The sequence below is a fragment of the Zootoca vivipara genome, chromosome 9 (genome assembly GCF_963506605.1).
Source record: "Zootoca vivipara chromosome 9, rZooViv1.1, whole genome shotgun sequence".
NCBI lineage: Eukaryota > Metazoa > Chordata > Lepidosauria > Squamata > Lacertidae > Zootoca > Zootoca vivipara.
Genome location: NC_083284.1, coordinates 67,844,270 through 67,861,028, shown reverse-complemented (window position 1 = coordinate 67,861,028; position 16,759 = coordinate 67,844,270). Strand labels below are relative to the sequence as shown.

The 16,759-nt window shown below is 39.6% G+C and overlaps 1 protein-coding gene across 1 annotated transcript in view; it reads right to left on the bottom strand.

Annotated features, from left to right (window-relative positions):
* Window positions 1–16,759, bottom strand: part of DHX15 (DEAH-box helicase 15) — a 46,149-nt gene that overhangs the window by 21,700 nt on the left and 7,690 nt on the right. The window contains exons 2-5 of the mRNA XM_060278958.1: window positions 13,579–13,921; window positions 6,303–6,496; window positions 3,833–3,992; window positions 3,192–3,410 (exon numbers count right to left, since the gene is read on the bottom strand). Of these exons, the coding sequence (XP_060134941.1) occupies window positions 3,192–3,410; window positions 3,833–3,992; window positions 6,303–6,496; window positions 13,579–13,921 (916 nt within the window). The remainder of the gene's footprint in view (window positions 1–3,191; window positions 3,411–3,832; window positions 3,993–6,302; window positions 6,497–13,578; window positions 13,922–16,759) is intronic.

The following is a 16,759-nucleotide window of genomic DNA, read 5'->3' as shown; positions in this document are numbered from 1 at the left end:
ACAGTAATTAGCCTCTCCTAACCTCTAAATCGATCATAAAATCAATGGAGAATTAATTATTATGTAGTGTATATGCAATTCCTTGGGTTTCAACTCCACAAAGGATGGAAATATAGTTAAGGTTTCTATAGATACTTCAAACTGCCATCAAACAAATGCCTTTTGTCTTCAGCTGCAGCAGAATACATTAGTTAACTGTCAGAACACATTAGTGTTAGTCCTAAACATACTTAGGGCTACCGTGTTAGTACAGGTGCTTCCTTGGAAAGTTGAAAAAAGAGAAGATGCAACTGAACATTTGGACAACTGAAATGGCTTGCTTATGTGTCTAGTTGTAATGAGTACACAAGGGTGCAGTATGGAAAGCAAGTCATTTGCTAGGCAATTTAAAGCAACGGAAGAAATCTTCGCATTATATCCATCTCTCTTGCGGTTTACATCAAAGAGCAGTGCATAAGCTGTACGGTCAATTCACTTTCTACACATGTTTTTACAAAAAGATTTATTCCTCAGGTCCTACTTTGTCTTTGCTGTAGTTGTTTGTGCAGGATGTTTCTTGTCTTGCTGCTAGTCACATGCAATTTAGAAAAATGTTACAAATTTTAAACTGTCTTTCTGAAAGTCTCTTCTGACATATATGCTTACAATGTTTGACAAATGAGGCAACTGCACACCTAAAGTTTGAAGCAGCAAAGCCAACATGTCTCATGGGCATATGTTTTTATCAGTAGCACATTAGAGCAATCCTGTCTATTAATTCAAAAATCAGCAGAATACACAAAATAAAGCTATTTTCTTGCACCTCCAGGTTGTGTCGTGAAGTATTACCGGCAAAGTACAACCTGTTACCGGTATATTGAAATTTATTTTTACTATCATACAGCTGACTGTGCTAAGGTAAATCTGTTCCATTTCATCCAGGAGAAAGAAATGTGGTTCTCAAATGTAGACTAGCACGTTTACAGATATTGCTCCAAACCAAGGCCCTAGCCAAACCGGCTCCATGGGCTCTTCCAGTATCTGCAGGACATTAAAGGCTAGTGCGGCTTTTTATACTGCGTATCTCTAGCACAGTTAGGTCAGAAATAGCTGCAACAGACTACAAGATCTAGGGATCTGTTCATTCCTTCTGACATTTTATATCAAGGTGAGCACAGCCTCCTAATCAAAAAGAAATGGCTACAACAGATCAAGAACTTCTTCAGCAACTACAACTGCAGAAGGTGGCAAGTCAGGGAGGGAAATACTAATACTGTACTGAATGCAAGTCCCCAAAACAACATCTTCTTTTACACCTTGTCCCCGTTAGTTTCTGCAATCCCTGAAACGTTAGAGAAATGGGAGTTCCACACACCAGGCTCTTTATCCCTTTAGCTTCTTTCACATGAAAAGAATATACAAAGAAGCATACAGCTCACCTCACACGGAGAGAGCAATTGAATTGCTGTTTCATGTGTCCAGCCAGTCAGGAACACAGGTTTTTTAACTGGGGGGACCATACTGCTGAATCAAATGACTAAGGGCACTGGTGACTGCTCCCAGATGTGCCAGCATGCAGCAAGAGACTTAAGTTAATTAAAGCCGTAGGGGAGGGACACCTCAGCACATTCACTACTATCTACAATCACACAGTGAACCACAGAAACCCAGCAACTGCCACCATAAAGCACTCTACCTCCCCCCTCAATATTCCAAGACTGTGGATAGGGATTACAGATACCGTATATACCGGGCACCCCCAAACTTCGACCCTCCAGATGTTTTGGACTACAATTTCCATCTTCCCAGACCACTGGTCCTCTTAGCTAGGGATCATGGGAGTTGTAGGCCAAAACATCTGGAGGGCCGCAGTTTGGCGATGCCTGGTATATACTCGTGTATAAGCAGACTTTTTCAGCATTTTTATGCTGAAAAAGCCCCCCTCGGCTTATACTCGAGTGAGGGTCCCACCTGAGTGCATTTCTGACAGAAGCGGAGGAGGAACGAGCAACCTTAAAGCAGCCCTTTTGGGCTGCTCCTTCCTCCTCCGCCGCCTTTGCCACTGTCGGCAGAGGAGCGAGCAGCCCGAAAACAGCCCTTTCGGGCTGCTCCTTCCTCCTCCGATTTGTGGTGTGGTGACCCGGCTTATACTCGAGTTAATAAGGCTTCCCAGTTTTTTGTGGTAAAATTAGGTGCCTCGGGTTATGTTTGGGTTGGCTTATACTTGAGTATATACGGTATTTTGTCAAGCAGAAAACATACAGGTTTTCCCACTTAAATTGCATCCTACTATCTTGTTGCAGAGACAGTAGCAACTTGAATTCCTCAAGTATTAAGTTGGTATTCGTTGGAACAGAAAGAAAAAGGAATTTCATTATAGATTTGAGCACACAGTTAAAACTGTAAAAAATGGAGCTCTCCCCCTTTGCAAAAAAAAAAAACTGCACAACTGTGAGCTGATCCCCCCCAAAATGGGGCGTTTCCCATTTGCAAAAGAAGCTGCACAACTTTGAGCTGATGCTCAAAAAAATGGAGCTTTCCCCCTTTGCAAAAAAGCTGCACAACTGTGAGCTGATCCAAAAAACACAAGGGCTTTCCCCCTTTCCTCCTCTAAAAATTAGGTGGGTCTTTTGGTCAGGTGCGTCTTATAGAGCGAAAAATACGGTAAGCCATACCCCAAAAATAAGACATAGTGATAGGTGCAGTTCTGGAGGGCGCCAAGGAAGAGGCGAGGCTGGATGCGTAATAAAAAAAATAAGACATCCCCTGAAAATAAGCCATAGTGTGTCTTCTTGAGAAAAAAATAAATATAAGACCGTGTCTTCTTTTTGGGGAAACGCGGTATTCATAGATAGCCTCTTATGACTTTGATTCCAGTAAATGCAACCTTTTTAAATGAAACCTTTAAAATAATTTTTAAAAACCCTCTTGATTATAAAGTCCTGAACAGGTGCCAGCTATGAGATTATGCAAAAATTAATAAAGAGAAAGCATTCTCCTTGAGATGCAAGTACTATTTTTCTCAGTCTACATTTTAACTACTGTTTGTCCATTTAGTGTATTTCAACTGTAATCCACACAGAGCTTTTCTTATGAAACTCTGCCACTGTTGAAAAATAAGCAGTTAGGAACTCCTAAGAGAAAATATTTTTTTAATATAGTGCAATAACCTCATGTGCAACCTTTATGAGAAAAAAAAATCTCAAAAATACCTCTTGCCCAGTAAGAAAAAGTAGAAGATCTCCTTCCTCCTCTTCACACATATGAATCTGGATTACTGTACGAATGGCTGCCTCAAGGTAATCCCTTTCCGGTTCTGGGGTATAAAAGATCTCCACAGGATGCGTACGGCCAGGAATAGTGAGGAGAGGACAGTTGTCAAAATAAATCTGAAACTTGCCAGCATCAAGAGTTGCACTCATAACTATAACCTGCAATATTAAAGGGAAAAGGTGTTATTTGGAAGTTGGCTCCCACATACCAATTCTCAGGTAAAATGCAACGTGAATATCAAAACCAATACGATCACACCGTCACATTCACATTTGCTTGTTACTATCCTATGTACACTCACTTGGGAATTCATTGAGACTTGCTTTTGAATAAATACACACAGGATTGTACTGTGTATTTAATAAAGCAAACATTGGGGAAGAAAGGGGTGAACAAAGTTGCTAAAATATTACTTAGAACCTAAGGTTTTCCATGAATTATAAAAGTTCCCACTATGAACAAATTTCAAGCACACATACAAATGCAAACCTTATTTAACCATGTGCAAAGCCATCCAGTAGTGAGAACATCTTCTACAAATGCGCTTTCCAACATTCTACATTTGATATATACTACTGACCTTTAAATCAGATCTTTGCCTTACAACCTCCTTCAGAACTCCCATCAAAATATCGGTAGCCAGTGTTCTTTCATGGGCTTCGTCAAGAATTATTACTCCATAACGTTCCAGCAAAGGGTCATTCATAGCTTCACGTAGTAACATACCATCAGTCATGTACCTGAACAGGAAAGCAATATTTTAATCCCAGATACTGGGTGTTTTTTCTTCTTCCCTTACTTCATACAGAAAATGCTCTTAACTTTCTCCTATCTGCTTCTTCCTGAACTTGGAAGGATTAAACTGTACACAGTCCAATGTATTTGTCACTGTTGGCACCACACTTACTCCGTTTCCCTTGAAATCCTGGTTGTTATAGTCATGAGTTAATAATGTTAATAATGGCAGCAAGGTATGTCTAGCTGCTTAGGGGAAGTGCAATGTCATTCCCAGCTTTCCTGTTTATTTGAGTGATGAAAGCAAGAAATACCACACAGATCCCTCTCCATCACGACCATATTTCTGGTATATATACCAGGCACGTCCAACAGGTAGATCGTGATCTACCGGTAGATCACTGGACATCTGTGGTAGATCACTGGCTCCCTCCAGAGAAGCTCAACAAGTTTGACTCCCCTAAAAGAAGCTCAACACTTTTGCCCTGCACCCCTCAAAAATGGGCAATACTTGCCTGACAGGCAATACTTGTCTGCTTTTGGAGAATGTAAAATTATCTATGCTGAGTGGAACCTACCTGCTTGTGCTGCAGCAAGTGTATCTGTTCTGGGCCAGAACAATGAGTCATACAGAGATGTAGCAAGTAGTTCCCTTTGTGGATAGGTACATTGGTCGCAAAAGAAACCTCTAATTTGTTTTTTCCTCACTGCACTCCCACCGTTCTCTCATAGCGCAGTGTTTGGGAACTGCTACTCTAGCCTCATTTCTTTATTTCTTTATTTTTATAACCCTCATCTCTTTGCATTCACACAAGGACACATGCAGGTTTTGAATGCAGCTTTTCCCCTATAAAAGCCATGGAAGCAGAGAACAGGTTCAGAGAACCTCCAGGAACCAAGGCAGTATGCTGTGGAGCACAAGTGGGGAAGAGTGCTGCTGTGCTCACATTCTGCTTGAGAGCTTCATAGAACTTTAGTTGGCTGCAGGAACAACGGGGTGCCAGGCTACGTGGGCCTTTGGTCTGATGCAGCAGGGCTGCCCTACACCTGATCTCATGTATGATTTGCAGACACTTGGGAAGCACTCTGCAAGGGCCAACAACCAGCTGATTGTCAGGTCTTACAAAAGCCACACACTGTTTTCCAAGACCCCAATGTTCAGCTGTGCTTTGCAGGCAGTGCCTTTGCCCACACAGTTTGATTTCAAAAATGGGTTAAGCGGGTGACTGACAGGTGGACAGCATTGTTCAGCTATCAACCAGTCCAGCCCACTGATTGGATTCAGTTTTTCACTCCATATTTAGATACTCAGTGGGGGCTCAAATCTGCATAAATTGAATCAGTGAGATGCCCCTAAAAACATAAACATATGTAAGGACAACTAAGTGCCATAGCTGCCAAGTTATCCCTTTTCTCGCGAGGAAGCCTATTCAGCATAAGGGAAAATCCCTTAAAAAAAGGGATAACTTGGCAGCTATGCTAAGTGCTTCATATTTGTAACACACGTTTAGAATATTCAACAACAGTAACTCTCATCTGGTGAGTTGAAATGGGTTTTTTCAAATTCAAAATAATTATGCATTCAGCCCTGTATATACTACACTGCTTGGCATACATTGTCCTATTAGCAATGCAGTACACTAGAGATCCATAACAGCTCTGCTCAAACCCTTACAAAATATAGTCACACCCATTCAAGCTTGCATGTTATTTTTAAAGGCAACCATACTCTCTAATTATTCTTAAGCTGCAGAAGAAGCAGATTTGTACTTTTAGATCCATTTGCAGTGATGTTATTAGTGACACCACCTGATTAATAGTCTCCTCTGAAAAGATTGTTTGGATGAAGAAATTAAGCAAAGTTAAACTTGGTACACTACACAGTTTCCTCTTCAGGGACTTGTCCATATTACATTCCAAGAAGAAATTTCTCTTGTAAACCACTTAGAGCTTTTGCTAAAATAAAGTAGTATGTATTTTTTAACTAATAAATAACCTATTACACATGTAGGCATTTGCATGCTCCTCCACATTAACCCAGGGAGAAAGTAACAAAAGAACTGCATGTATCTCCCATATCACCCAAATAAAACATTCCTATCTTTCCACAGACAGACTGGGTTGTCTGAAAGACACCATGGTCAAATAAATGTGATATACACTACAGCATAGTAGAAACAGACATATGAATGCTCAAAGCTCTTCCCAAGCTGAGATGTCTCCCTGGAATATAAGCTAGCGAGCGAGCAAGCAATTTCCAAAGCCTCTCCTCCCAAGATGGTTGATTTTAGGAAATGATGGGATTCAGTACTTACTTCAGAATAGTTTTTGCACTACTGCAGTCTTCAAATCGAATAGAGTACCCAACTTCTTGTCCTAACATGACATCCATCTCATCAGCAACACGCTGGGCCACACTCATTGCGGCAACTCTTCTGGGCTGGGTACAAGCAACACCTCTCTTTGGCCCTGGCAGTGACCGCATATAATCGACGCACCACTGAGGAATCTATCAGGAAAAATCTTCACTGTATTATTTATATTTCTAAAATGTATCAGAGTTGTTTACATGATAAATACAAATAGGCCCTTATTCAAGAAGCTTGTATTAAACTGACACAAGCAGGGAAGAAAGGGACAAAAGTCATAGGAACTTGTGTTCAATGCACATTAAAATGACCAAATACAATAGCCACCAATGACTATGAAACTAAGTGCTGAAGTGTTTCACTTAGCCTCCATATTTACTGAAGATAAACATCAGTCTTTCAGACAGCTACTATTCAAAGAAAGTATAAATCTATGACAAAGCATTCCATTTGCAACTCCAATAGCTTAAAATTTGGATTATATTACAGTGAAAAGTTGTACACTAATATGAAAAGAAGTGCTTCTGTAAAAGGGCAAAAGATAAGACATTTTAAAAAATAGTAAGGTAACTGGTTTAGTACAGCCTAGCAAGAGATAAACTACGTTACACAGTAGCAAAAGGGACATAGATTTTTTTTTAACCAAATTGAATGAACTCAAAAGCAAAGTACTAATTTTTTTCCAGTGTCTACTTTGTTTATCTTCCAACCATTGAATGCAACGCTTCAGCATGTAAAACACATAACTTCTCTCACATACAAATGGAATATAATGGGTTCAACTCAATGTGGCTCAAAAATCTGCAGGTTTTGGGGTGCGAAAGTTATGTTTAATGCCATTCTGAAAGCTGCTTTTAGAAACAGAGTATTATACATTCATCTTTGAGACAGGCTGTTGAACTGAGGGGCGAGAGGCAGAGGACTGCATGCAGGGCTAAGTTCCAATTTAAGACAGCCAAAGGAGCAGCAGCAATAAAAGAAGACGACATATTCCCTAATTTCATATAAACTACCTTGTATCTATCCTGACTATGCAAAAATGCAGGGATAGGAATCTGAGGCTTTACCTGAATTAAGCTGTTTAATAAAACAGTAGAACAATGGAGTTCATATTGATGTACTGCGGGGACTAAGCAAAGTAGCCTTAAACCACAGGGACCAACAACTAAAGATAAACTGGCATGATCTTTAAGTGCTTCAAGAAGAGAAGGTACACATTTTCCTTTTATGACTCCTAATGCTTCAATACATGAGCAAGGAAGATGAAAAATGTGAACTAAAATACAGTCACACCTCTAGTTACGTATGCTTCAGGTTGCGAACGACATGGGATACATATGCGCTGAACATGGAAGTAACGGAACGGGTTACTTCTGAGTTCAACTATTCGTGCATGCGCAGAAGTGCCAAATTGCGCGGGGAGCATGCGCAGATTCAGCGTTTCAGGGTAAGTACTGCTCTGGATGTGTATGGGGCTCCGGAACGGATCCCTTTCGTATCCAGAGGAACCACTGTAACTTAATGCAACTTGGGTACTCAATCAGCTGGCAAGTACTTGGAAAATGTCCTGGTTAAACTGAAGAGGATTCCAATGAATGCTTAATCTTACCATTAAGAACATCCTGGCTACCACCCTTTGATTAACAGGATCTTCCCTAGTGGGGGGGGGGGGAATCTGCTATAGCCTCTTCCTAGCAAGCTAAGGAGAACTTTCAGCTATGCAACTTTCCACACATTTCCTCTAGATTCTTTCGAGAGGAAAAACAATCTTATCCCATATAAAGATTAAGGAAGGAGACTGAATTACTCTAGTCTTATTACCGGTACTTATATGCTCCTGGATAAGGATAAGGCAAGCACTATTGACAAAATGAAGTCCTGACCTGTGACAAAGAAGAATGAGGGCCTGTGGGGAAGATCTATCTGCAATATTTGTTGTTTGTGCATTTGAAAATAACTTTAAATGTGGCTATTATGAAAGAAGGTGTTATACTCTGTCAGTTCACTGAGGCGGTGTGTGTTCCTAAAACCAACAGGCTGGCTATTTAAGACATAGCTACAAACAGCAAGCCAGAACAAAAGCTATCATATCAATTAGGAATATGTTTTCGGCAACGGTTTAGTCTAGCGCAATTATGCAAGAGTTTTCGCAGAACTGCATGAAGATTACTTTAGGACAGATACCCTGTCAAACTAATATGTCAAAATAAAATCCAAATAATGGTGTAAGGATCCCAACTATTATTGCTGCTGCTGCTGCTGCTGCTGTTGTTGTTGTTGTAATTGTTGTTGTTGTTGTTGTTGTTGTTGTTGTAATTTACAGAATTTATACATCACTTTTCAGCCAGACCTTGCTAAGCACTTCACATAAGGTATCATATACCTTACCACACTACTTTCACTTTAGGCATCTATTGTGTGGAATTCCCAAGCTTCATTCACTTTTTACTGTATATCCACACAACAGTATTATCTAATCACTGTCATTCTGTATTGCCCCCGAGGTTCTTCTATCTTTTTTCAGACTGTAAGAAAGCCTGACTTTTTTTAGAAGAATGGAAGAGTACTTCAATCTCCACTAGATGCCTTTAAGTGCTACTCTTCTGTCTTTTCCAAAGGGGCTGTTTAGAAGGTGGGAAGTAACATTTCCGGAAATAAACCTATCACAGCTCTGAAGAAGTGTGCATGCACATGAAAGCTCATAGCAAGAACAAACGTAGTTGGTGTCTAAGGTGCTACTGGACAATTTTATATATATATATTTAATATATTTCTACTGTGTCAGACCAACACGGCTACCTACCTGAATCTAGCTCAGAACATGCCATTTTATTTTTTAAAAAACAGTTTTTAAATTTCTGCTAAAACACTTTATGAAAGAGAAGTACAGTTCTATGATACCCTGCTGCTATAATGGTAATTTATGATGCAAGAACACTTAATCAATTTAATTACTGATTAAAGGGGGGAGGGTGGCACCCAGCATGCACGTTCTGCTCTACAGCAGAATGTCATGGTGTGGACAGAACATACAGTGTGATGTACACACTGAAAAAGTGCATACTTCTGGTAGCCACCCATTGGAGGCAGCCTAGGCAGCTGGCACGATCCTCACACAATGAGTCTTGAAACAAAAATATGACAAGCATAAGGAATTACTCACAAAACTTAGCATCACTAGAAAACATCAGTCTAGTGAGAAGAGTATTGGGCTAGGATCAGGGGAACAGGCCCAAATCCTCACTCTGCCATGAAGATCATTAAGATTTTTTCGTCCCACGCTCTTAACAAAACCTGCATCACATGTTACCACTCAGCAAACCATCATCTGGATCTAGCTCCCATGAAATAGAAATACAGCAAATAATCAGGGTCCAGATCAGGCACCCCCAAACTTTGGCCCTCCAGATGTTTTGGACTTCAATTCCCATCTTCCCCGACCACTGGTCCTGTTAGATAAGAATCATGGGAGTTGTAGGCCAAAACATCTGGAGGGCCACAGTTTGGGGATGCCTGATCTGGACCCTGATTATTTGCTGTATTTCTATTTCATGGGAGCTAGATGCCTCCACAAGAAAAAAAAAAGGCTAATTTGTTCTGAATTCATCAAAGAATGCAGAAGACTACTGGTAATAGCTTTGATAGTCACATTGATAGTCATAACATCCTAGCCTATAATAAAATATGTACTGTGTTTTAGATACCCAAGATGTTAGCCCCTGATGACTCTTTAACAAGAACACAAATATTTACTGTATCATTCTTTTCCTCTTTGTTTTAGAGCAGAGTTCTTTCCTACAAAACTGATTCTTCACTTTTTTTGGAATAACTTTTTATTGGCATTCATAAGCAAGGAGCATAGGAATAATAAAAGATCCAAATAAAAAGACATTTGTATATCACAAAAATAGCATAATAAATTTGCAGTAATATCTACAATATATGTTTCAAAAAGTCCATGTCCAAGTTATTGGTTTGTGAACAGTTTAAAATAAAAATAAAAAACAAAGGGGGAAACAAGATAGAACAGGTAACATTCAATACCACGTAGCTAAAATGCCCATGAGGAATTAAGTATGAGTAATAGTCATTTTCCTATATGTTACCAATGAAACAGTATAAAGTGCTGGTATATTGACTCAAAGTTAAGATAATACAGTAATTTATGCTTAAATTTAAATTTAGATCAACCAGATTGAGCCAAATGCTGATGAGGGGGATTGTTCGTTTTCTGAAATACTAGCATATGTTATGAAATTTTAAACCACATAAGAGGAAAGCCGTCTTTCTTGATCTGTCCACATGTCAACTGTATTTCATTTTTTAATGTCTCAAGGAGGGTTCTTTGCCAAACTGTTTTGTACCAATTGTCTATCGTTCTACTAGAAATATCTTTCCAGTATCTGGTTATGTTGCATCTCACCACTTATAATAAATGACTTATTAATTCTTGATTATGTAAATCCAGATTGTTGTCTTCAAATGCATTTAATAAAGATAATTCTAGTTCAACTTCTATTTTTGTCATTTTATTAATTTATTGAATTATCAAATTCCAGAAAGGTTGAACTTCTGTATATTCCCACAACATGTGGGGATATATACTGGGTGTGGGGCAGCCCCTGCAGTTACGTGGTGAGGCGCTGGGATGGATCACTGTCAGTTTCCTAGGGGTTTAGTACTACCTATATGAGTTTTAGGGTTAATTCTCATAGCTTGCCAAAAGAGACTTAAATGCTTTTTTGTCCAAAGTCTATTCCACTGACCTGGGTCAAATTCATAGCCGATATAACATTCACATTGATGTTTAATTGGGTCAAGTGAACCCACCAATGCATTGAGTAGAATTCTTTACAGATTGGGGGTGTTACATATGGGCCTTATCCTCAGAAAGACTTTAGAAGTCTTTCAAATGTGGCTACTGGTCTCGTGGCCAGTACTGATAATTGGGTTTGGCAAAACAGTGCAGATTTGGTGGTGGAGCAGCCAATATTGTTGTGAGTTTGCTAGTTTAGTCCATATTTCTTGGTCTGATAGCGGTTAGTGTTGTTGGCATCTGTCTGTCTCAGGAAGCAGGACATAGGAATCTGCTTGGTGTGTTGTAGTGGTCTCCTCGGCTGTTATGTGTCCGGCTTCTGCAAGATCTTTTTCTCCTGTTTGCATCCTCCCAACCTCCATTGGAAAGGTCAGAGTGTTCTTCCTCCACAGCCTCTCCTAGCTGCCACTCCATAAGCAGGTTGATTCTAAGAGTGTTGAGATCTGTTGCTTCGAGTCTATTTGTTGCTGTGCGCTGTGCTGATCCTTTCAAAAGCCCAAGCATTATTTAATTCGAGCTTCTTGTTTAATCGTGCAAGCACAGAGAGTTTTTCCTTTTCTTGGGTGTTTCAAAATACAGTTCCTCCATCACCGCAACTGGGCTGTTTTTATATGTGATGGGTATTAGGTTCCTCAATTTATTCCACATTTCCTCCTTCTTGTAATGTGCAAAGCAGACAATTATATCATGAGGGGAGCTCCCTCTCTCAGTTTCGGTTCGAGTGCTCTGTGTACCCGTTCAAAATAATCAGCAGAGATTATGAGGTCTGTAAGCAGTGATTTAGGCCAAGAGGCATTCTCTTCCACTCCCTCTTCAGAAGAATTAATTCTCCTATTTTGATTTTCTGCACCTTCATAGATCTATATTTTCTTTTTGCAATTCTTTGAACTTTTTACCATAGATTTGCCTTATTTTGTTGCTGCAGTTGTTTCTGTTAAGGAGTAAAGCCTCTTGTTACATTCTGTCAGTTTCGTTTCCATTGGAAGCGTTAGTTATTTCTAAGTACTGTACAGTATTTTTAGTAAGCTCCTTTATGCCTTCTTGTCGGGCTGCAAATTCTTCTCTTAAGACATTGTTACCATTTTCTTTCTCCAGTGAGGAGCACACCTCTTTCGAGGGAGGTGCCATATTGGCTTCGGCCTGCATTAGTGTCCTTGGGGAAGTGAGCTTCCTATCTATGTGCAGAAAAAATTGAGTGAGGTCTTTCATTTTCGGCTTTTCTGAATCATTTTGCATTCCTCTCTCCTTTCTTCAAGGTTTGGTGTTTTTGGACAACAGGCTCTTGCTCCAAGCTGTTTTTCCGGGCCTTGGAGTAGAGCTTAAAGTTTAAGCGGCCATATTCTTTCCTTCACGGCTATGCCCCAAAACTGATAGTTCTGAATGTACTGAATATGAAGTACTGAAGCATTCCTTTACCAGCATATGAGGATGTTTTCTTAAGATTCCTGCCTTGCAGAGATTTGGACTAGATAACCCTCTTAGTTCCTTCCAACTCTACAATTCATTGATTCTTAATATCCCCCTTTGACATACAAAGGGCCCAAGCACAGAAAATTCTTCACTCACTGATACCTATAGGACTAATGGTTGCAAAGGTGATGAAATGAGGATACACACAGAGACACACACACACACACACACACACTGCAAATTAAGAGCAAATACACCAGAATATTTTGTTCTTATAACAAGTCTGTTTCTGTGTAGCATTTAAAATACTGTCCTTTATGTGAATTCTCAGAGAACAATGAGCCCTGCACCTATGACTTTTGAGAGCAATATGTTCTCCACACCTGTATCAGTGACATAATTCTTTCTAGAGGATTAGTTCTAACACTACTACAAACCAAATGGCAATCTACATAGGCAACGAACAATCATTTTATAAGTTCAAAGGAGATAAAACAAAGCAATATAGTTGCTATCAATGAATAAGAATTGGAATACATTGGTTTTTTCCATTAAGCCAGTAGCCAGTTTCATAAAAATACGGTTTGAATAAGTGCCTTCCCATACTTTACCAGTAACAAGTCCACCACATCCAAGTAACCAGAATAGCGGTTATATGTAGATTAACACAGGCTTGTATTGAGCAATTCAAACATCACTGAACCTTTTATGAAAAGGTAACAGACCCTGAAGAGACAGACAGACTACCAGAGGTGGGGGAGGAAAGTGAAATCTCATTACATCATTTTCTAGTCATTAAGCAACTGAAAGGTTCATTAAACAGATCTTGCTCAAAAGGGTAAGACCAGTGATGTGTCACTGCACAACGAATTTCGTTAAGGACACTGAAATATTGCTAGTACACTTAATACTTTCACAGAATCCTTCCAAACATTTAACACTTGCCGCACACCACAAAATCTTTACAGATGAATAAAGGTTGGAAAAATAACTTACCTGTGTTGTTTTGCCAGAACCTGTCTCACCAACAAGTACGAAAGACTGGTGTCTGATCAGAATATCAGTAAATCTTTCCTTATATTCCCAGACAGGGAGCTGAAGTCGTTTCTTTAAGATTTCATAGTAACGAGGTGTATGTGGTAGATTTGTAAATGGGTTAATACCCTGTGGAAGAACAGCTGGCTTTAAAGGTGGCAACCCAACACCAGGAAGGAGTGCAGAATTGGTTGATGGGCGTAAATCCTTTTCCTTATCTCTTTCCCTGTCACGGTCTCTATCTCGATCCCTGTCACGGTCTTTGGACCGGTCATCGCGATCCCGTTCACGATCTCGATCCTTCCTAAATGATTTCCAGGACAAAGAAAGATAAGTTATATTGAAATAACCACAGTAAAGGCTCTCTATTACAAAATTTCCTTATTGGAAATAAGCAAGCCCATGTTTCTATTGGTTCTAGATTACCTTTCCCTCTATGTAAGATATTCTAGAATGACTGGCCATGATAATGATAACCAAGGACAGACAAGTCATTTTGGGTTTTCAGAACAGCTTTGTCATGAACTAAGCCAATAAAAATTAGGATACAGTGGTACCTCGGTTTATGAACACAATTGGTTCCGGAAGTCTGTTCATAAACTGAAGCGTTCATAAACTGAAGCGAATTTTCCCATTGAAAGTAATGGAAAGTGGATTAATTTGTTCCAGACGGTCCGCGGAGTACTTAAACTGAAGCGTTCATAAACTGAAGCGAACTTTCCCATTGAAAGTAATGGAAAGTGGATTAATCCGTTCCAGACGGGTCCGCGGAGTACTCAACCTGAAGCGTACTTAACCCGAAGCATGGGTGTAATTGGTTCCAGAAGTCTGTTCATAAACTGAAGCGTTCATAAACTGAAGCGAACTTTCCCATTGAAAGTAATGGAAAGTGAATTAATCCGTTCCAGGTGGGTCTGCGGCGTTCGTAAACCGAAAATTTGTAAACCGAGGTGTTCATAAACCAAGGTTCCATTGTATTCAATTTCTGTTCTGGCTTGCTTTGCAAGTCTGAAAATGCCAATGCAGGGCATGAAAGCTTTTTATTTGAAGCAGATAAGCACTAAGGAATTACCGTAAGTTCCAGGGTTTCAAACTCCCCAACCCCAGGAAATTCCTTCCACACTGACATCTGCCAAGGAACCTCCATATACCTACAACTGAACCCCTTGGTAAGGCACATGATTCCTACAGGTGTTCTAGGGTGCACAACCAGGGCACTGGCCATGTTCTTGGGCTTCACCATTGCTCCACATGAATGGAGCACACATCTATAATGCACCCAAAATTGGCTGTTTCAAGAGGCAATCTGCAGTGGTCTTGTGTTTAAGGGAAACTGTCTACAATCACTGGAAAAACTACTGAAAAGCATTCAAGCTTGTCATGTGGATATGTAGATTATTGATATAAATCAAGTTTGATATTTTTTTCCAATTCATAGATCTCTTGAACACTCCTGCATACTAAATTTGTTATAATAGAACATCCACATCCAACGACATACAGCCTATATACTACCTAGCACCACAATCCAAGAATTCTCGTAATGAATACCACCTGCCTTTTGCACTCAGATTTGCTTAAAGACACGGGAGCAACTGTAAAACTAAGGATTTGTGTTTGGCTCTGTCCCCACTTCAAGCCAAAGATGTCAGGGGAAGACACAATATGACAATGCCACAGAAAAAGGAATCCTACCAGCTATGGGAACAAGGGAGATCAACTGGATATGGGATAGCATCTTCTGCAACAACCCCATGTTCTATGTATATGGTAGTATTGTGTATTCTCTGCTAATGGGGAAAAGAGTATCTGCTTCTAAGCAAAAATACTACAGTATTCATATAAGCAACCAGTTTTTGACAGCAGACTAGTGGTAGAAACAAAGAAGTTGTTAAATCTTACTAGGAGTCTGTACACCATAATAGACCAGCATATTATCAACAGCAATTGAATACGAGTGGTGAGTATATCACTGTGTATCTTAGCAGTCAGACCTGGGGACGTTTTTATCCTCATCTTTCCAAATAGGGCTACTTTTAGTTCTTTCCATAGATGTTTAATGAGAGCCAGGAAGTGAGAAAAGCTCAACAAAGTACTGTAGATGAAACAAAGAATCGGTTGCTGTTAACTAACTATGATGGAGGCACAACCTAGTTCAACCCACCTCCTTCAAACCACTGATGCATATTATATGTGGCATTAACTTCCAGGAAAATGCCTTTAAATTTAGATGGGAACATTTAATTTACCACAAGTATTTTGACCAACCAAAAAGTTGATCTGATTAATTAGGTAGCAGGTGTTTTAACTTCTCTCTTGGGAAGTTTCTTCTTAAAAGAGGCTTTTACTATTCTCTCAGACAAAAGAGGGAATTACCTAAGATTATGCTACTACAAGACTCACATATACATGATCTAAAGGCAAGATTCTGCTTATATTGCTATGCAAATTCAACCAACTGACTAAGATGACCACCCTGCTTTAAATACAAGTGTGTATCACACTGGTGATAGTATAGTCTTGATATTATTGATCAACTGATGCTGTAACTTCCCTTGATTTATGCTATAACATACATACATACATACATAAAAATATTGTTAGTGCTATTCCTTACTTTTTAGGTGGTGCGCAGTTACAAATGTGAAGTATGAAGTCCACTCTAGCTGTTTGCTGAAGCCATTTAAAGCAGTATTTCCAACCTGTATGTCACAACCTGCTAGCTGGTTGCAATGCCTCTCCAAATGGGTTGCAGTCTTTACAAGCATAAGCCAGATAATTATGGCTTTTAATCCTTATCTGGTATGATGAATACCTCTTATAGCTTCTTGGCATATTATTTTTAAAAAGGTAAAGGCATATTATAACGCTGTGTTAACACTTGTAACTGTGCAGCAGAAAGGCTTGAGTCTTATATTTTAATACTTGGTGACTGGCAGCAGATCTAGTAACAATTCATCACAAGATACTCACACCGTAAGAGGCAAGCTGTTATTGTCACTCAAAACAACTCCCTCTACAAGCACCTTGTGGCAAACTGTCACTGGATCTACTGCCAGGATTAGCCAATAGTTAAGCCAAGGGTAATCTGAAGTTTGCTTAGTTGAAATAAGAAATAATATCTTTATCTTAGTACATTAAT